Genomic DNA, 14,888 nt, shown 5'->3' with positions numbered 1-14,888 from the left:
CCCCCCCCCCCCCCCTCTTTTTTTTCCCAAAACAAGAAAGAAGAAAAAAGTTAAAACACAACAAAAAATGCAGAAGGACAATGTTTTTAATGTTAGAAAAACATATAAATATGTATTCCGGTAGTGCTTAGAACCTGCATTTTGTATCCAATACTCCAATAAGTCCAAAGTATTTTAGAACGTTCCTAATGAGGACATGGCCTTGTGAGCCAGGAGTTTATTTAAAATCCCATCAAAGTGTCAAGTTAAAATTTTGGGCTTGCTCTTCTGAATCACTACTTATACATTTGAAAACACAAGTTGCACTGTATTTCATTATCCATGGTAAGCTGATTTCTCTCTGTATGTATCAAGGTTTGATTTGCTAATGATCCACAAGGAAGAGCTTGGGCAACTTATGACACTAGAGCAAGGAAAACCTTTAAAAGAGGCCATTGGCGAGGTATCATATTTGAACTTTTTCTTGTAGATGTTAAAGCTTTGCTCTGTCATTTTTATTATAGTATCAATTAATTATGTAATCTACAGGTTAGTTATGGGGCTGGCTTTATTGAGTTCTTTGCAGAGGAGGCTAAACGAGTATATGGTGATATCATTCCAGCAACATTACCAGATCGCCGCTTGTTTGTTTTAAAGCAGGTGACTTGAGCAATCCAAACACAAGCTCTTATTGATAAAAATTGGAAAATTTTGTATCCTGTCACTCTCATGGGAGAGAACTGCATGAAATCCAAATAGTGCAACATGAGAGGTTTAAGGCATTTTAACTTGTATGGTATACTCCGATTATCTGAGTTTTAATATTATGGGTTTTCTTTAGCATCATCACCCTATAAAAATGATTACTGTGACTTCATAACCACCAGTACCTATACATGTGATAACTGGTGTATTTATCTATAGTAAAGACTTTTAATGATGCTGCAAATAAGAAATCATATATATATTTTTTTTGAATACTACTAACTCTATTACAATGCAGTATCTGTTCATAACTACTTTCTCAACCTATTGAAGCACAAGAGTCAGTATTGCCTCCACTGAGGCTCGAACCCACCACCTCCCGTATAAAGGGAAGGGTTTGATGCCACTGGACCACAAGGTCCTTGGCATAAGAAATCATATTTGTTTGTTCTGATATTATTTATTGAAGAAAGATGGGTTTCTGTTGCAGCCTGTAGGTGTTGTTGGTGCAGTAACACCCTGGAATTTCCCATTGGCTATGATTACACGAAAGGTGTGTTTTAAGTTGGCTTCTTACCTTTTTCCATCATATTTTGTTTGTTTCTTTTGGCACTGTCACCAGCAACTTATGATGCAGTATGGTATGCAAGTTATAAATCTGATGATATATTTATCTCAGGTTGGTCCTGCTCTTGCCTGTGGTTGTACAGTGGTCATAAAACCTTCTGAACTTACACCTTTGACTGCCTTAGCAGCAGCCGAGCTCTCTTTGCAAGCTGGAATACCACCGGTAATTTTGCTCATGGGCATGTCATTTATGGTGTTATGATGATATTGGCGTCTTGTGATGAACAACTGTTCTTTGCTGTATTTATGGAGGTTGGAAATTTTCCTAAACCAGTTATGAAACATATTTTTGTCATTGTAGAACTACATAGTTCCTGATCACATCTATAACTATGACAAATTGATAAGGAGTCATTTCCATTTTTGGTCCTACTGTTATTGGGGCATTGCCAATTTTAGGCAAGGACTAAATAAGATTGGCCGCAATGTGGCAAATATTAATGAAGTGGACTAAAATTGGCAATGCCCCAATAACAGTAGGACCAAAAATGGAAATGATTCAATTGATAAGAGAAACCTCAAGTTCCACCTTGCCATTAGTCCATTACTATTTGATTATAATGAAGTCCAGATGGATAGCATCTAATAGTACATAAGCCTAAGCTACCCCAGTGGTTAGTGATGTTGGTATGCTGCATCAACATTGAGGCTAATCAAAGCTTGGGATTTTTAAATTTTCATAGTCAAAGCTACATGTGTATGTGCTTATGTGTTTGCCAAAATGAATTATATTCCTAAAACTCATGACATGCAGTCAGTAAGATATTCCAAGTGGAGCACTCATTGTGGGCATATTGATGCTTGGGGAACCAGAAAAAAAGTTAAGAGAGCTTATACATGAAATGAAATGAGTTAAAACTTACAAGGGAAGACTTATTATTCAACTTGGTTAATTATTTCTTATATGTTGGAACAAAGAAGTGGAAAATGCTTAGGTGTCATATGTATTGATTTTCAACTGTTAGGAAGAGTAGATATTGTTTTCTAACATGTTAGCATAATCTGCCTCCTAAAAATGCACAATTTACAAACTTTTATGCCTTGTCTGAAAATTAACTCTTTTCCACTTCCTTTTTTTTATGAAGTTCAAACTGTCTCTGCTCTCTTGTTTTATTTCTTATATGCTAACATGCGATGCCTTCATTGTTTAGGGTGTGGTAAATGTTGTTATGGGAAGTGCTCCTGATATTGGGGAAGCTTTGCTTGCAAGCCCACAGGTCTTTTAGTGTTAGAATACATCTTTTATGACTTATCATGTAATTTTCCATCTTTCAAATGGTTTCATTTGGACATTTTTTATTGATACTCTCTGTTTGTTGAACATAGGTAAGGAAAATTACATTTACAGGTTCAACTGCTGTTGGAAAGAAATTGATGGCTGGTTCTGCTGCTACAGTAAAAAAGGTATGCGTCTGTGTGCATAGTCTGTAATCTGAATGAAGAGGCTTTAGTTAGTACTAATATGACTCACACTGTTGTGTGTGTTTTAGGTGTCACTTGAGCTTGGTGGAAATGCACCTTGCATAATTTTTGATGATGCTGACCTTGATGTAGCTGTGAGAGGAACTGTAAGTTAAAGCAACATATCTTTGATTCTTTCTAAATATTTAATATCTAATGAAAATTACTTTCTAAATTTTGAAAGGAAAAAAAGTGGTTGCAGCTATTTGACATTTGAGATAGTAAGAGGAACCCTGAGTTTTTATAGAAATTCTGGTGGAACTGTTCTGTAACTTCTGTGTATCCCATAGGTTCACTGAAGCCTGTTCATGTAATAGGATTTGTGATTGAAACTTGACCATGTAGGCACAAGCGTTTAGCTATACTAAATAGTAGGTAACAAAATACATTTCTTTAGTTTACTTTATAATAATAATAATAGTGGATAGTAGTAGTAGTAGTAATAATAATAATATTAATAATATATAATTATATATCCATTTCTTGTGTCCTCAAGGGAATTCTTGGTTGTCATATTTATTGTATGCTCCTTTCTTATTTGTTGGCAGTTGGGAACAAAATTCCGAAACAGTGGGCAAACATGTGTCTGTGCAAACAGAGTACTTGTTCAAGAAGGTATGAGCAGAAAAGAGCATTCTCACTGTATACTTCTTTATATTTGAAGTTTTGTTTTTACAAGGAAATGATTCTTCATTTAGAATTGTTAGACACACTCACACACCACTGCTAGTAGGTAATATATGTGTTCGTATTTACTGTGTAAAGTACACTTGGAAGAGACCCTATATATACAAGCTAAAGACTGTACATAGCCATAGGATTCAAAATTTAAACAAAGAGTTGAGAGTGATTCTCTCAACTAAACCTTTTTCCTCTAACACTCCCCCTCAAGTTGGAGCATAAACATCAAACATGCCCAGCTTGTTACATATATACGAAATCCGATTCTTGCTCAGCCCTTTTGTGAACACATCAGCCAATTGTTCACTACTGCGAACGTGCACAGCAGATATCAACCCTTGTTGAACTTTCTCTCGTATAAAATGACAATCAACTTCAATATGTTTCGTCCGCTCGTGAAAAACTGGATTGCTCGTGATATGTATAGCAGCACGATTATCACACCACAACCGCACAGGCAATCTCACCTCTACACCTATCTCTTTTAGAAAATTATGCACCCAAACTATTTCACTAGTCACATGAGCTATAGCTCTATATTCTGACTCTGCACTTGATCGAGCCACAACACTCTGCTTCTTACTTTTCCACGAGACCAAGTTGCCACCCACAAATACACAATATCCTGTTGTAGACCTCCTGTCATCAGGCGAACCAGCCCAATCTGCATCGGAAAACGCCTCAACATCTGTGTGTCCACGATCAGTATAAAGAACCCCTTTCCCAGGTGCACCCTTCAGATATTTCACAATACGAACAGCTGCTTCCCAATGAGTTTGTGTAGGTGAACTCATGAACTGGCTCACCACACTTACTGGAAATGCAATATCTGGACGAGTAATCGTGAGATAGTTCAGCTTTCCTACTAACCGCCTATATCTTTCTGGATCTTCAAACATCTCCCCCTCACCTGCTACAAGCTTAACACCTTGTTCCATGGGCGTATCGCAGGGCTTCGACCCAAGTAATCCAGTATTATCAAGAAGATCCAACACATATTTCCTTTGTGAAAGAAATATGCCTTTCTTGGAGCGAGCAACTTCAATACCCAAGAAGTATTTCAGTGGCCCCAGATCCTTAGTATGAAACTCAGTTCCGAGGAAGAGCTTAAGAGCACTAATTCCGTCTTCGTCACTACCTGTGATTACGATGTCATCGACATATACTATCAACAGAACACATCCACGGTTAGTTCGTTTATAAAAGACAGTATGATCACACGCACTCCTCTGCATCCCAAATTCCACAACTGCATTACTAAACCTCCCAAACCACGCACGTGGGGACTGTCTCAGACCATACAAAGATTTTTTTAACTTGCACACTCTCCCAGACTCCCCCTGAGCAACAAACCCTGGTGGTTGCTCCATATAAACCTCCTCAAGCAAATCACCATGCAAAAAGGCATTTTTCACATCTAACTGGTACAAAGGCCAATGATTAGCAGCAGCCAAAGATATAAATATGCGTACCGAAGTCAACTTAGCTACCGGGGAAAAAGTCTCGGTATAATCTACACCATATGTCTGTGCATACCCCTTAGCCACCAAGCGCGCTTTGAGTCTTGCAACAGAGCCGTCAGGGTTCATCTTCACCACATAAACCCATTTGCACCCAATGGCTGTCTTACCGGACGGAAGATCCACCAAATCCCAGGTCTGGTTCTCTTCAAGTGCAGCCATCTCCTCCCCGATCGCACACCTCCAGCCATCATGAGACATAGCTTGTTTCAAAGATGTTGGAACTGAAAATGACTCTAACTGAGATATAAAAGTACGTGAAGAAGAAGACAAATGGGTATACGACACAAATGATGTAATGGGATGAACACAACGACGTTTACCTTTACGAAGGGCAACCGGAAGTCCGAGATCTGTTGACGACGATTCTGGTAAGGAAGGATTGGCTGGTGGACCTACTAGCGCTTCAACTTCTCTCGACCGCCGGCGATAAACCTGTGTAACAGGCGGCCTAGTCTCATCCCTACCCATCGAAGGAATGGTAACAGTGTATGTAAGAAAGTCATCTGAGACTGAACTATAATCAGACGGGGTGAGAGGTTCTTTAAACATGGTGTCCTCAAAGAACGACACATCAGCAGATACTAAGTACCTCTGTAAGCCAGGAGAATAACAGCGGTACCCTTTCTGAGTGCTAGAATACCCTAAAAAAAAACACTTCAAAGACTTAGGATCAAGTTTCCCCCTATTAGGACGGACATCCTGAACAAAACAAGTGCACCCAAACACCCTAGGAGAAAGGGAAAACAACGGGGTGGATGGATAGACAAGGTGATGCGGAATCTGGCCTTGGAGTACTCTCGAGGGTAACCGATTAATCAAGAAAGAAGCTGTATGAACAGCATCTGGCCAGAACATTTTGGGAACTTTCATTTGAAACAATAAGGCTCGGGTAACCTCCAGCACATGGCGATTTTTACGTTCTGCAACACCATTCTGTTGGGGAGTGCCGACACAAGATGACTGGTGTATCACGCCATTTTGACTCATATAATTGGAAAAACTGTGGGAGAAATATTCAGTCCCATTATCACTCCGTAAAACTTGAATCATTTTATTGAACTGTGTCTTAACCATAGAACATATGTGTTCGTATTTACTGTGTAAAGTACACTTGGAAGAGACCCTATATATACAAGCTAAAGACTGTACATAGCCATAGGATTCAAAATTTAAACAAAGAGTTGAGAGTGATTCTCTCAACTAAACCTTTTTCCTCTAACAAGAATCTATACAGCTTTTTAAGTAATAGTGGAATAGTCAAAACACCAAAGAAATTTAATGAATCTTTATGAAGCATGTTCTGGTATTTCATCATCTCAGCTTGTTAAGAATTGTTTTGCATCACTTAAGTTGTCTCTTTAATTCAATTTATAGGGATTTATGACAAATTTGCTGAAGTTTTTTCAAATGCTGTCCAAAATATGAAAGTTGGAGATGGCTTTGGTGAAGGTGTTGTGCAGGTAGATGGGTCTCTCTAAAAGGATTTGCGCTGAGTAATTTCACAGCTAGCAGCTTAGTTTATTTTCATCATTATTAAGTAACTAAATTTTGTATTATTGAAATGAACTCAAAATCTTTTTGACTATATTCTGCACATTCTAATGTTGAACTTTGACTATAGCCTTGTATTTTACCTTTCATTCATATCTATTACTAGCTTGCCCATAGTGAATAGCTCAATTCATGCAGGGCCCTCTAATTAATGAAGCAGCAGTACAAAAGGTCACTTTTCTTAATACTTCACATTTTCTAAAGCATGTGTGAATTGATGTTTTCTACCCTATTTGACATGTTTTGCAATTGTCACAGGTCGAATCACTTATGCAGGATGCCATTTCAAAGGTTTGTTTAATCAGTTCCACATGAAAAATTATTTTTGAGAGACTAAATGTGTCAATTATTATTTCCATTGATCGTTTTAGACTATGTTTTGGTTGCAAATTCAGTTTGCTTCTCATTACTATAGAGTTAGCATTACTTTGGAGTTAATAAATTATGAGGTGCTATTCCTTGTATGGTTACTATGATCCCTTTTGAACTAAATGGTCATTGCTTTCAGTATTCCTTTGCTTGAATAAGAATATTTTTGTAAAAGGTGTACGGTCATTTACTAATAAAGTAATATACTTTTTATTTATAAGGGGGCTAAAATCTTAGTTGGAGGCAAGAGACATAGTCTTGGCATGACCTTCTATCAACCTACTGTGCTAGCTGATGTCAAAAGTGAGATGCTTCTTTCAAGGTAAACTAGTAGTTGTTCTCAAGAGTAAATTCCAGTTGTGGTCTCTCTAGTATAGTAGCATTTCAACTTATGGTACACGACTTCAAAATTGACCAGATTCGGTGCGTGACTATTGCAATAGTGTCAAGTTTTAGTCTTTTATTACAGGTTTCATCCAAGGGTTGTTAATTGTGAGGGTAAAAAAGTAATTTCACATTGCTGACAACACAATATATTTGAATGATTTCATTTCAGTTTTAGTCATTTGATGTTGAAATTGAGGAATTGAAGTTTTGATAGGTGGTGAATAGCCACCACCTATTGGTTAGGCAGAAGCTAATATATAAAATCTAGAGAAAACAAAAGTACATTCATTATATTAGTAATGCTGTAGTTCATACATTTAATATTGATACACCAGCTTTTATTGAAAGATCGTAGGCCGCATAATTGGCTAAATATATGGTTACACCATGAGCTATGATAGGGTTACATTAGGGTTTTCCTATGTTTTAACACTCTCTCAAGCTGAAAGATATATATGTTCCTAGCTCACTTAGTTGACAAAACTGTAGCCAAAAAGTACTCCTCTTTACTAAAAACTTAGGAAGATAAACTTGTTAGACACGTTAAGAGATGATGATGCTGCTTATTAAGAGTTCCAAAAAAGAATAACTTTCCTCCATCATCAGGAGCAATAAAGGTGAAGGTTGGAGCAGTGGGGGATTTATTTAGGCCATAGCGATGACAGGAAGGAAATTTGACACTAATTATTCATGGCGACCAAACTTTTTAGGTTGGGTCTTTGGAGGGAGAGAAGCTCTTTGAACTGGGCTGTCTTTAGACAGCAAGATTGTTGACAATAGAAGTGGAAGGACCATTTCTACAATTGACAAGATATTAAGGGACCAAATGTCTGTGTTTTTATTTTTTAAAAGGACCAAATCTGTTCACCTTACAATTAAGGGGCCACATTTCAACACCCAAAATAGTTAAGGGAGCAAAAGTGTGATTTTTCCTTTATTTTATTAATAAAACCAATGTGCATGTATTTAGATGGCATGTCCAAATGTTGCTGGAGGACCTTATTCTTTAGACAAGAAAGCATTGAGATTTAGCCTGTCATTAGAATTATTAGTATTAGTCATTTAGAGGAAACTTAGAGTCAAATGTGAAGGTTTAGATACTTTGTTATTAAGGATTCTAGTTAAAGCACCATTGTATATTTTGCTCAAATACTTGGCCTTCATTAACAAAACCTAATTTTTCATTGTATAACCTTTTTCCAATAATGCTACCAAAATTTTCGCATTTCTTACTAGTGCTATATAAGAGTTCTCCGACAGAATTAAGGGTTTTATTTAGTTTTGAATTTTCAATTCCCAATTCAGGGAGGAAATATTTGGGCCTGTTGCACCTCTTTTGAAGTTCAAGACTGAGGAAGAAGCTATCCAATTGGCTAATGATACCAATGCAGGTTTGTGCCATATGTGTGTTGTATCCAATCTTAGGTTGGATAGAAATCTCAAATGCATGGTCATGCTATCATTTCCTATGTTTTTCTTACTGACATTCATACACTCCCTTTTATATTAGACTTCTACCTTTAAAACTTGTTAGATATACTCTCAACTATATGCGTTGGAGTTCAAATGATTAAACTCAATGCAATTTTGCTTCTTTTATAGGTCTAGCTGCCTATATATTCACATCAAATATTCAACGATCTTGGCGAGTCACAGAAGCTCTTGAGTATGGAATTGTTGGAATTAATGAAGGAGTAGTTTCAACTGAGGTTGGTCATCTCCTGTTATATACATCTTTACAAAGGTCAAGTTTCATATGGCTGGTCTTCTTTTCGTGTAGGTGGCTCCATTTGGTGGCATGAAACAGTCAGGTCTGGGCCGAGAAGGTTCGAAGTATGGGATGGATGAATATCTAGAAGTACGTATATGAAGTTTGCTTTGTGCTATTTTTCATTAAGATAGTTGGCAAAGAATAGGACATCTGATACTTCACATATACTCTGTTATTCTAGTTCTGAAGTTTAGAACTTTCAAATTGCATATCCCCGATCAGACTGGCGATCTAATACTGGTTGGAAAGATGAGTTCCCCCAAACTAAGCTGTTGTCTGTCCTTTTTCTATGGGTGCAGATGAAATACGTATGCCTGGGAAATATGAGTTGATAAAACCAAGGCTCGAGTGAAGTCCTCCTCGCACATAAAACTGCCCGGCCCCATTCTCAAGCCGCCATAAACTCGTTGCTGTAACTTTGTTAAGTTACAAATCTTTGTTTTGTGCTGGGAGCTATACTGTTAGCAGTTTCTTGAAAAGACTGGGTTAATGTGAATGTTGCAACCAGCAATAATAATACCTGTGCTACTGCTGGATATGAATAATTTTGTAAATACAACTCATCTCATGGTGCAAGGTTGTTGGGGTCATGCGTTTATGTACACTTACTTTAGCAATAAACAATGCAAACATTTAGTACATTTTGATGAAGAAGAAAATTTATTATTGCCAAAAGCTTACATTTTCAGTACAAGGCAACAGGGCAATATATCGGAACAAAGAAAGCTAAGATAATAAAAGAGATAAATGCTAACATAATAATTTTGAAATATACTTCTTTTTTTTTTTTTTTTTTTTTTGTTATATGCACTTGAACTTTAAAAAAAATAAAAATTAGTTTATTACTTGGCCACTCATGTTCATCGAGGTCCAATGAGTTTAAGTGTTAAAGCCCATTGTTTTCACCTCATTAGATAAGCCCAATCTAATGGGACAAATGGTGCAAGGCAAATTATATTGTGGACTATGAACAAATGTACATTATTTGATAGTATACAAAATAACATATTTTTAGTATTCAAATAATTTACTTTCTTTCTCAAAAAAAATAATTTACTTTCAAAAAATAAATATTTAATATATTAAATATTTATCTTTAGCATAATAAAACGTACTTTATTTCAGCCGTCCACCCTGACAAGATAAACCGTGATACCATGATATAATGATTGATGGTGCAAGGTTTAGTGTCTATTTCCCATTATTAGTTGCTAGATTCTTCGTCACCCATCTCAAGTCTGAACCAATGGGAGGAGTTTCGGAAAGACAATGCTTGTCAACAAGTCAAGTTGCTTGTCCAATGATTGCCCCTTCCTCCACCCATTATATATAGAAAAATGTTATTCTTATGTCTAAATTTACCTTTAACTCCATCCTATTTTATGAGTATGATTCGGTAAATAAGGTTTGATTGAAATTATTTTTAATTAAATTTTTTATGATATTAAGTTTAATATTGATATACAAAATTTATATATTTATAAACTACATTACAAGCACTTCTAAACACAAAAAAAAAAAATCAAATTTAAAAATATAAAAAAAAATACTAAAGAAAATAAATAAAGAAGAAAGAGTTGGTTTAACAAATGAATAGTAAGTATGACAGATAAAATGAGACATAGGAAGTAATATTTATTTATTTTAATATGAGAATTAATTTGTTACACATAAATTAAACATGATATGAATACATGTTGAGCACAATAAAGTCAACAAATGTGGAAGCAGTAAATTAAATCAATATATATATCTTTAGATAGAATTGGTTTGTAAATTAACAAGTTTATTGAAAAATGTTAGAACAATACAAAATTTTGTTTATTATTTGACTTTGTGCAATTCGATGGTGTAGTATTTCATCATCACAATCATATTTTCTCATCACAAGAGCTGCATAAGAGCTATATTTCAATAGACTATATGTCATGGACATGGGCATGTAGTCAATTATAAATCAAACCGCATACCTTAATTACTAAATTGACCAAACCATTATCTTATTGGCCTAGTCAAATTTGCACCCACAAAGTCTAATCAAACCGCATACCTTATATAGTTATATATCATATTAACACTGCACCATCAGTACTAATCGTGGATCGTTTAGTTTTTTTTATTTTTTATTTTAGTAATTATTATTGTGGATAAAGGTAGGGTAATTCATACATGAAGACAAAGCATGCACCCTTTGAGCTTCTTTTAAGAAAAAATAGAGATGCAAAACGACGAAGGAAAGAGGATCTTAGCAACCAAAAAAAAAAAAAATGGTCCATGCATGCATGCATCCATCCAATGCACGAATCTGATTCTCCTGTTTGTGTTGTTGTTTGTTACGTTGCTGAATCAAATGTCAAATATGAAAAGGGCTCAGCTACTCCAAAGCTGACTACTTATGCCGCGCTACACTGCTCAATTCAAATTTCAACTCGTCCTCTGCTCACGTTACTTCCACTTACCGTGACATCATCCGGAATGTTTAATCCGTACCCGGGTGAAAGATGAGGTTGAATGATAACTGTTGATCTCGCTAAAAAGGACCGTCTAAGATTGACAGAGATTAAAAAAACGCGGTGGCAATTTGTTTTTTACATTTAGGTCAAACTTAAGGTGCGTGATTTTCCTTCTTAAGGTGCGTTGATTCTATGTTTAAGGTGTGTTAGTTCTTCAGTTGATAACTTAAGGTGCATCAGTCTAAAGCTTTAGATGCATGGGTTTCCTTCTTAAGATGCTTTGTTTCTGTACTTAAATGCGTCCGTTATAATACTTAAGGTGCTCCATTTTAAAAATTTAAGTGCAGGTATTGTGTTCAAAAGGTGCGTGGTTTGTGTACTTAAAGTGCACAATTTTAATGCTTAAGGTTAAGCCGTTAAAGTGCGTAGTTTCATTTTAAAGGCACTTTTTTTTTTTATTTAAATTTCATTGATTTGAGTCGTTGATCTAGATTTGATCAACAGCTCAGATTAAATCACATGTTCGCACCTAAGCAAATTCCTGCACAAGATCTCACCCTATATATATATATATATATGTATAGGGGATGGTTCACGTGCGAAGAGTCTCTCGAGTTAAAGATGGGGTAAGATCTGAGTCGTTGATTAGATTGACGACTCAAATCAATGAATTTTAGAAAAATGTGCTTCCTGAGAACTGGATGGATTCTCCTCCTACCATTGTTGAATTGGCGCACCTTAAGATTTCAACAATACGCAAAATCGATAATGCCACCACACTTGGTCCCTTGTCTATATATATATATATGGGAAAGTGTTCTCATATGATCATATATATATATATATATATATATATATATATATATATAATACAGATCAAATGCGAAGGATAGCTTTAGGTAAAAATATGATTAAATCTCAGCCATAGATCTAGTCCAAATCAACAGTATAGAATGAAGGAGAATTAAAAAACACGCGGTGGCATTTTTGTAGTTTTGTGTAGATAAGTTTAGATGTTCATTGTTTTCGAGTGCACATTTTTTTTCTTCTTCAAGTGCATATTTTCCTCCTTCGAGTACATATTTTCCCTTCTTCGAGTGCATATGTTTTGTCCAAGTATTTAGTTTTTCCTTTGAGTGCAAATCTTTGTAACTTTGAGTGCAAAAATTTGGCCTTCAAGTGCATATTTCTGTACGTTCAAGTGCACATTTTTGTGCAGTTAAGTGCATATTTATGAGCCAATATTTATGATATGTTTTGCCTTCTTTTCAATAATCTATAACTAAATTTCTAATAAAATTTGTAAGATTTACAAACGATTTTTATGGGCAATTGCTTCAATAACACTTAAGTTGAATAACTCCCCTTTTTCCTACCATAAATTGCTTCAATTGAACATATTTATGCCTCCGAGTGTAGAATTTTGGCCTTCAAGTGCACATTTTTGTGTCTTCGAGTGCGCAGTTATGGGCAAGTGTTTATTATATGTTTTGCCTTCTTTTCAATAATCTATAAGTCTATAACTAAATCTAATGAAATTTGTGAGATTTACAAACGATTTGTATGGACAATTCCTCTAATAACACTTAAGTTGAATAACTTCTCTTTTGATACCATAAATTTCTTCGATTGCACATATTTATGCGTTCGCATGCAAAATTTTGACCTTTAAGTACATATTTTTGTGCCTTCAAGTGCATGTTTTTATGTTATCAAGTGCACATTTTTATTAATTCGAAGTGTAATTTTTTTTAAGAGCAGCGTAGTAGATCTAGATGAAAATAGTAGCTCAGATTTGTGCGCATTTTTCACCTGAAAATCCTTTGCACAAACACACACGCACACACACACATATTGCTTGCGCTTTCATGAGAACACTCTCACACAAAAACTATTGTCAAATCTTAGTCATAGAAAATATATAAGTAATCAACGGTTATGAATTATGATTAAAAGTCAACACCCTAAGTTCATGCGCATAATTAGCAATCCAAATCCTTATAAATATCAATTAAAGGGCGAATTAGTCCAAGCAACACACCACACTTATATATTACACTGAGTACACTCTAAAATTGAACTATGTACACATTTACATTGAAATGTACACATACACATCATGCACTAGCACAAGTAAATGCACATGCATATTTACTATAGTGCACGCACGACAAGTTTACAATGCACATCACATAAACACAAAGTGCACACTAGGCTATGACGTGGTGCACACTTACAACAAATATCTAGCAGCGATGACCGATGGTGCAAATCCACGACGTGGTGCACACATACGACGAAAACCCAATAGCGAGAACCGGTGGTGAAAATGCACACCTATAGATGCTACAGTGCACACGTGTATATTGCCTGTGAAAACTACACATAGGTCAATCACAAATGTAGACAATATTATACTCAAACAATAAAAAATTTAAAGAATGCAAAAATTAACTTTGAATCCATTGTTAAATAAAAGATAAACATAGAAGAAGAAAAATACAAAGTAAGATGGAGAAAGAACTTCATACGAAAGAGGAGAGTACAACAACTAGGAAATCCAAACCTAGCATAAATTTCTTCCCTAAAATCATGTATAATAACCATATAAAATACTATACATATTTAAAATTAAACAAGCGTAAATACACACAATTACCCCTCTGAAAAATTATCGAAATTAAAAAACAAAATAAAAGCCATAAAATTACAGCTACACATGTCCTCTAAATTGAGAATCTAGATTTGTCCATAGTTTTTTTGTGGGAGGGTGTTCTCATATGTGCAAATCTATATAGGGTACGACTCCCATGAGAACCATGTCTCAGGTGAGAACTGTGGTCGTCTAATATGAGCTATTGAAATTAGACAATCCACGATTCTAAACAAATCATCCCAATCCTCTAATTAGCACTAATTAAGGCACAATTTGAATTGTGAACATTCAATATGTAAATTGTGTATTTTGGACCTGGTGCAAGGTGGACCCGAGTGCATAGAATAATTTGCCAGGATAACCTGGGTCGGTCCTATGCCGAGCCTACTATGGGCCAGTCCCGGGCCTCTTGTGGGTCGGTCCCGATCTAGGTCTAGAATTTGTTTAATTTATCTTTATATAAAATATTTATAAATTGTTTTTTTTATTTGTAATGAAATTTAAACCATTGATCTTGTGATTAACAACGGAAGTACTTACCACTTAAACTACTTCAACCTTTTGATATAATAATGCTAATATATATATATACACACACACACACACTCACGCCCACTTTTTCAAAGTTAATATTTTTGTTTAAAATAATATTTTAACCATTAATCTCAAAATAAAAAATTAATAAGATTTTCTACAAAATTAAAAATTTATAATATAAATTAAAG

The 14,888-nt window shown here is 35.3% G+C and overlaps 1 protein-coding gene across 1 annotated transcript in view; it reads left to right on the top strand.

Annotated features, from left to right (window-relative positions):
- Window positions 1-9,729, top strand: part of LOC116022576 (succinate-semialdehyde dehydrogenase, mitochondrial) — a 12,765-nt gene extending 3,036 nt beyond the window's left edge. The window contains exons 5-20 of the mRNA XM_031263331.1: window positions 355-442; window positions 529-639; window positions 1,175-1,237; window positions 1,364-1,474; window positions 2,463-2,528; window positions 2,638-2,715; window positions 2,802-2,879; window positions 3,321-3,387; window positions 6,351-6,436; window positions 6,666-6,698; window positions 6,786-6,818; window positions 7,118-7,218; window positions 8,589-8,674; window positions 8,886-8,992; window positions 9,064-9,141; window positions 9,354-9,729. Of these exons, the coding sequence (XP_031119191.1) occupies window positions 355-442; window positions 529-639; window positions 1,175-1,237; window positions 1,364-1,474; window positions 2,463-2,528; window positions 2,638-2,715; window positions 2,802-2,879; window positions 3,321-3,387; window positions 6,351-6,436; window positions 6,666-6,698; window positions 6,786-6,818; window positions 7,118-7,218; window positions 8,589-8,674; window positions 8,886-8,992; window positions 9,064-9,141; window positions 9,354-9,386 (1,219 nt within the window). The 3' untranslated portion in view covers window positions 9,387-9,729. The remainder of the gene's footprint in view (window positions 1-354; window positions 443-528; window positions 640-1,174; window positions 1,238-1,363; window positions 1,475-2,462; window positions 2,529-2,637; window positions 2,716-2,801; window positions 2,880-3,320; window positions 3,388-6,350; window positions 6,437-6,665; window positions 6,699-6,785; window positions 6,819-7,117; window positions 7,219-8,588; window positions 8,675-8,885; window positions 8,993-9,063; window positions 9,142-9,353) is intronic.
- Window positions 9,730-14,888: the final 5,159 nt, after the last annotated feature.

Source organism: Ipomoea triloba, chromosome 6 (assembly GCF_003576645.1).
Source record: "Ipomoea triloba cultivar NCNSP0323 chromosome 6, ASM357664v1".
In the NCBI taxonomy this organism is placed as follows: domain Eukaryota; kingdom Viridiplantae; phylum Streptophyta; class Magnoliopsida; order Solanales; family Convolvulaceae; genus Ipomoea; species Ipomoea triloba.
This window is presented reverse-complemented; position numbering and strand designations above follow the sequence as displayed.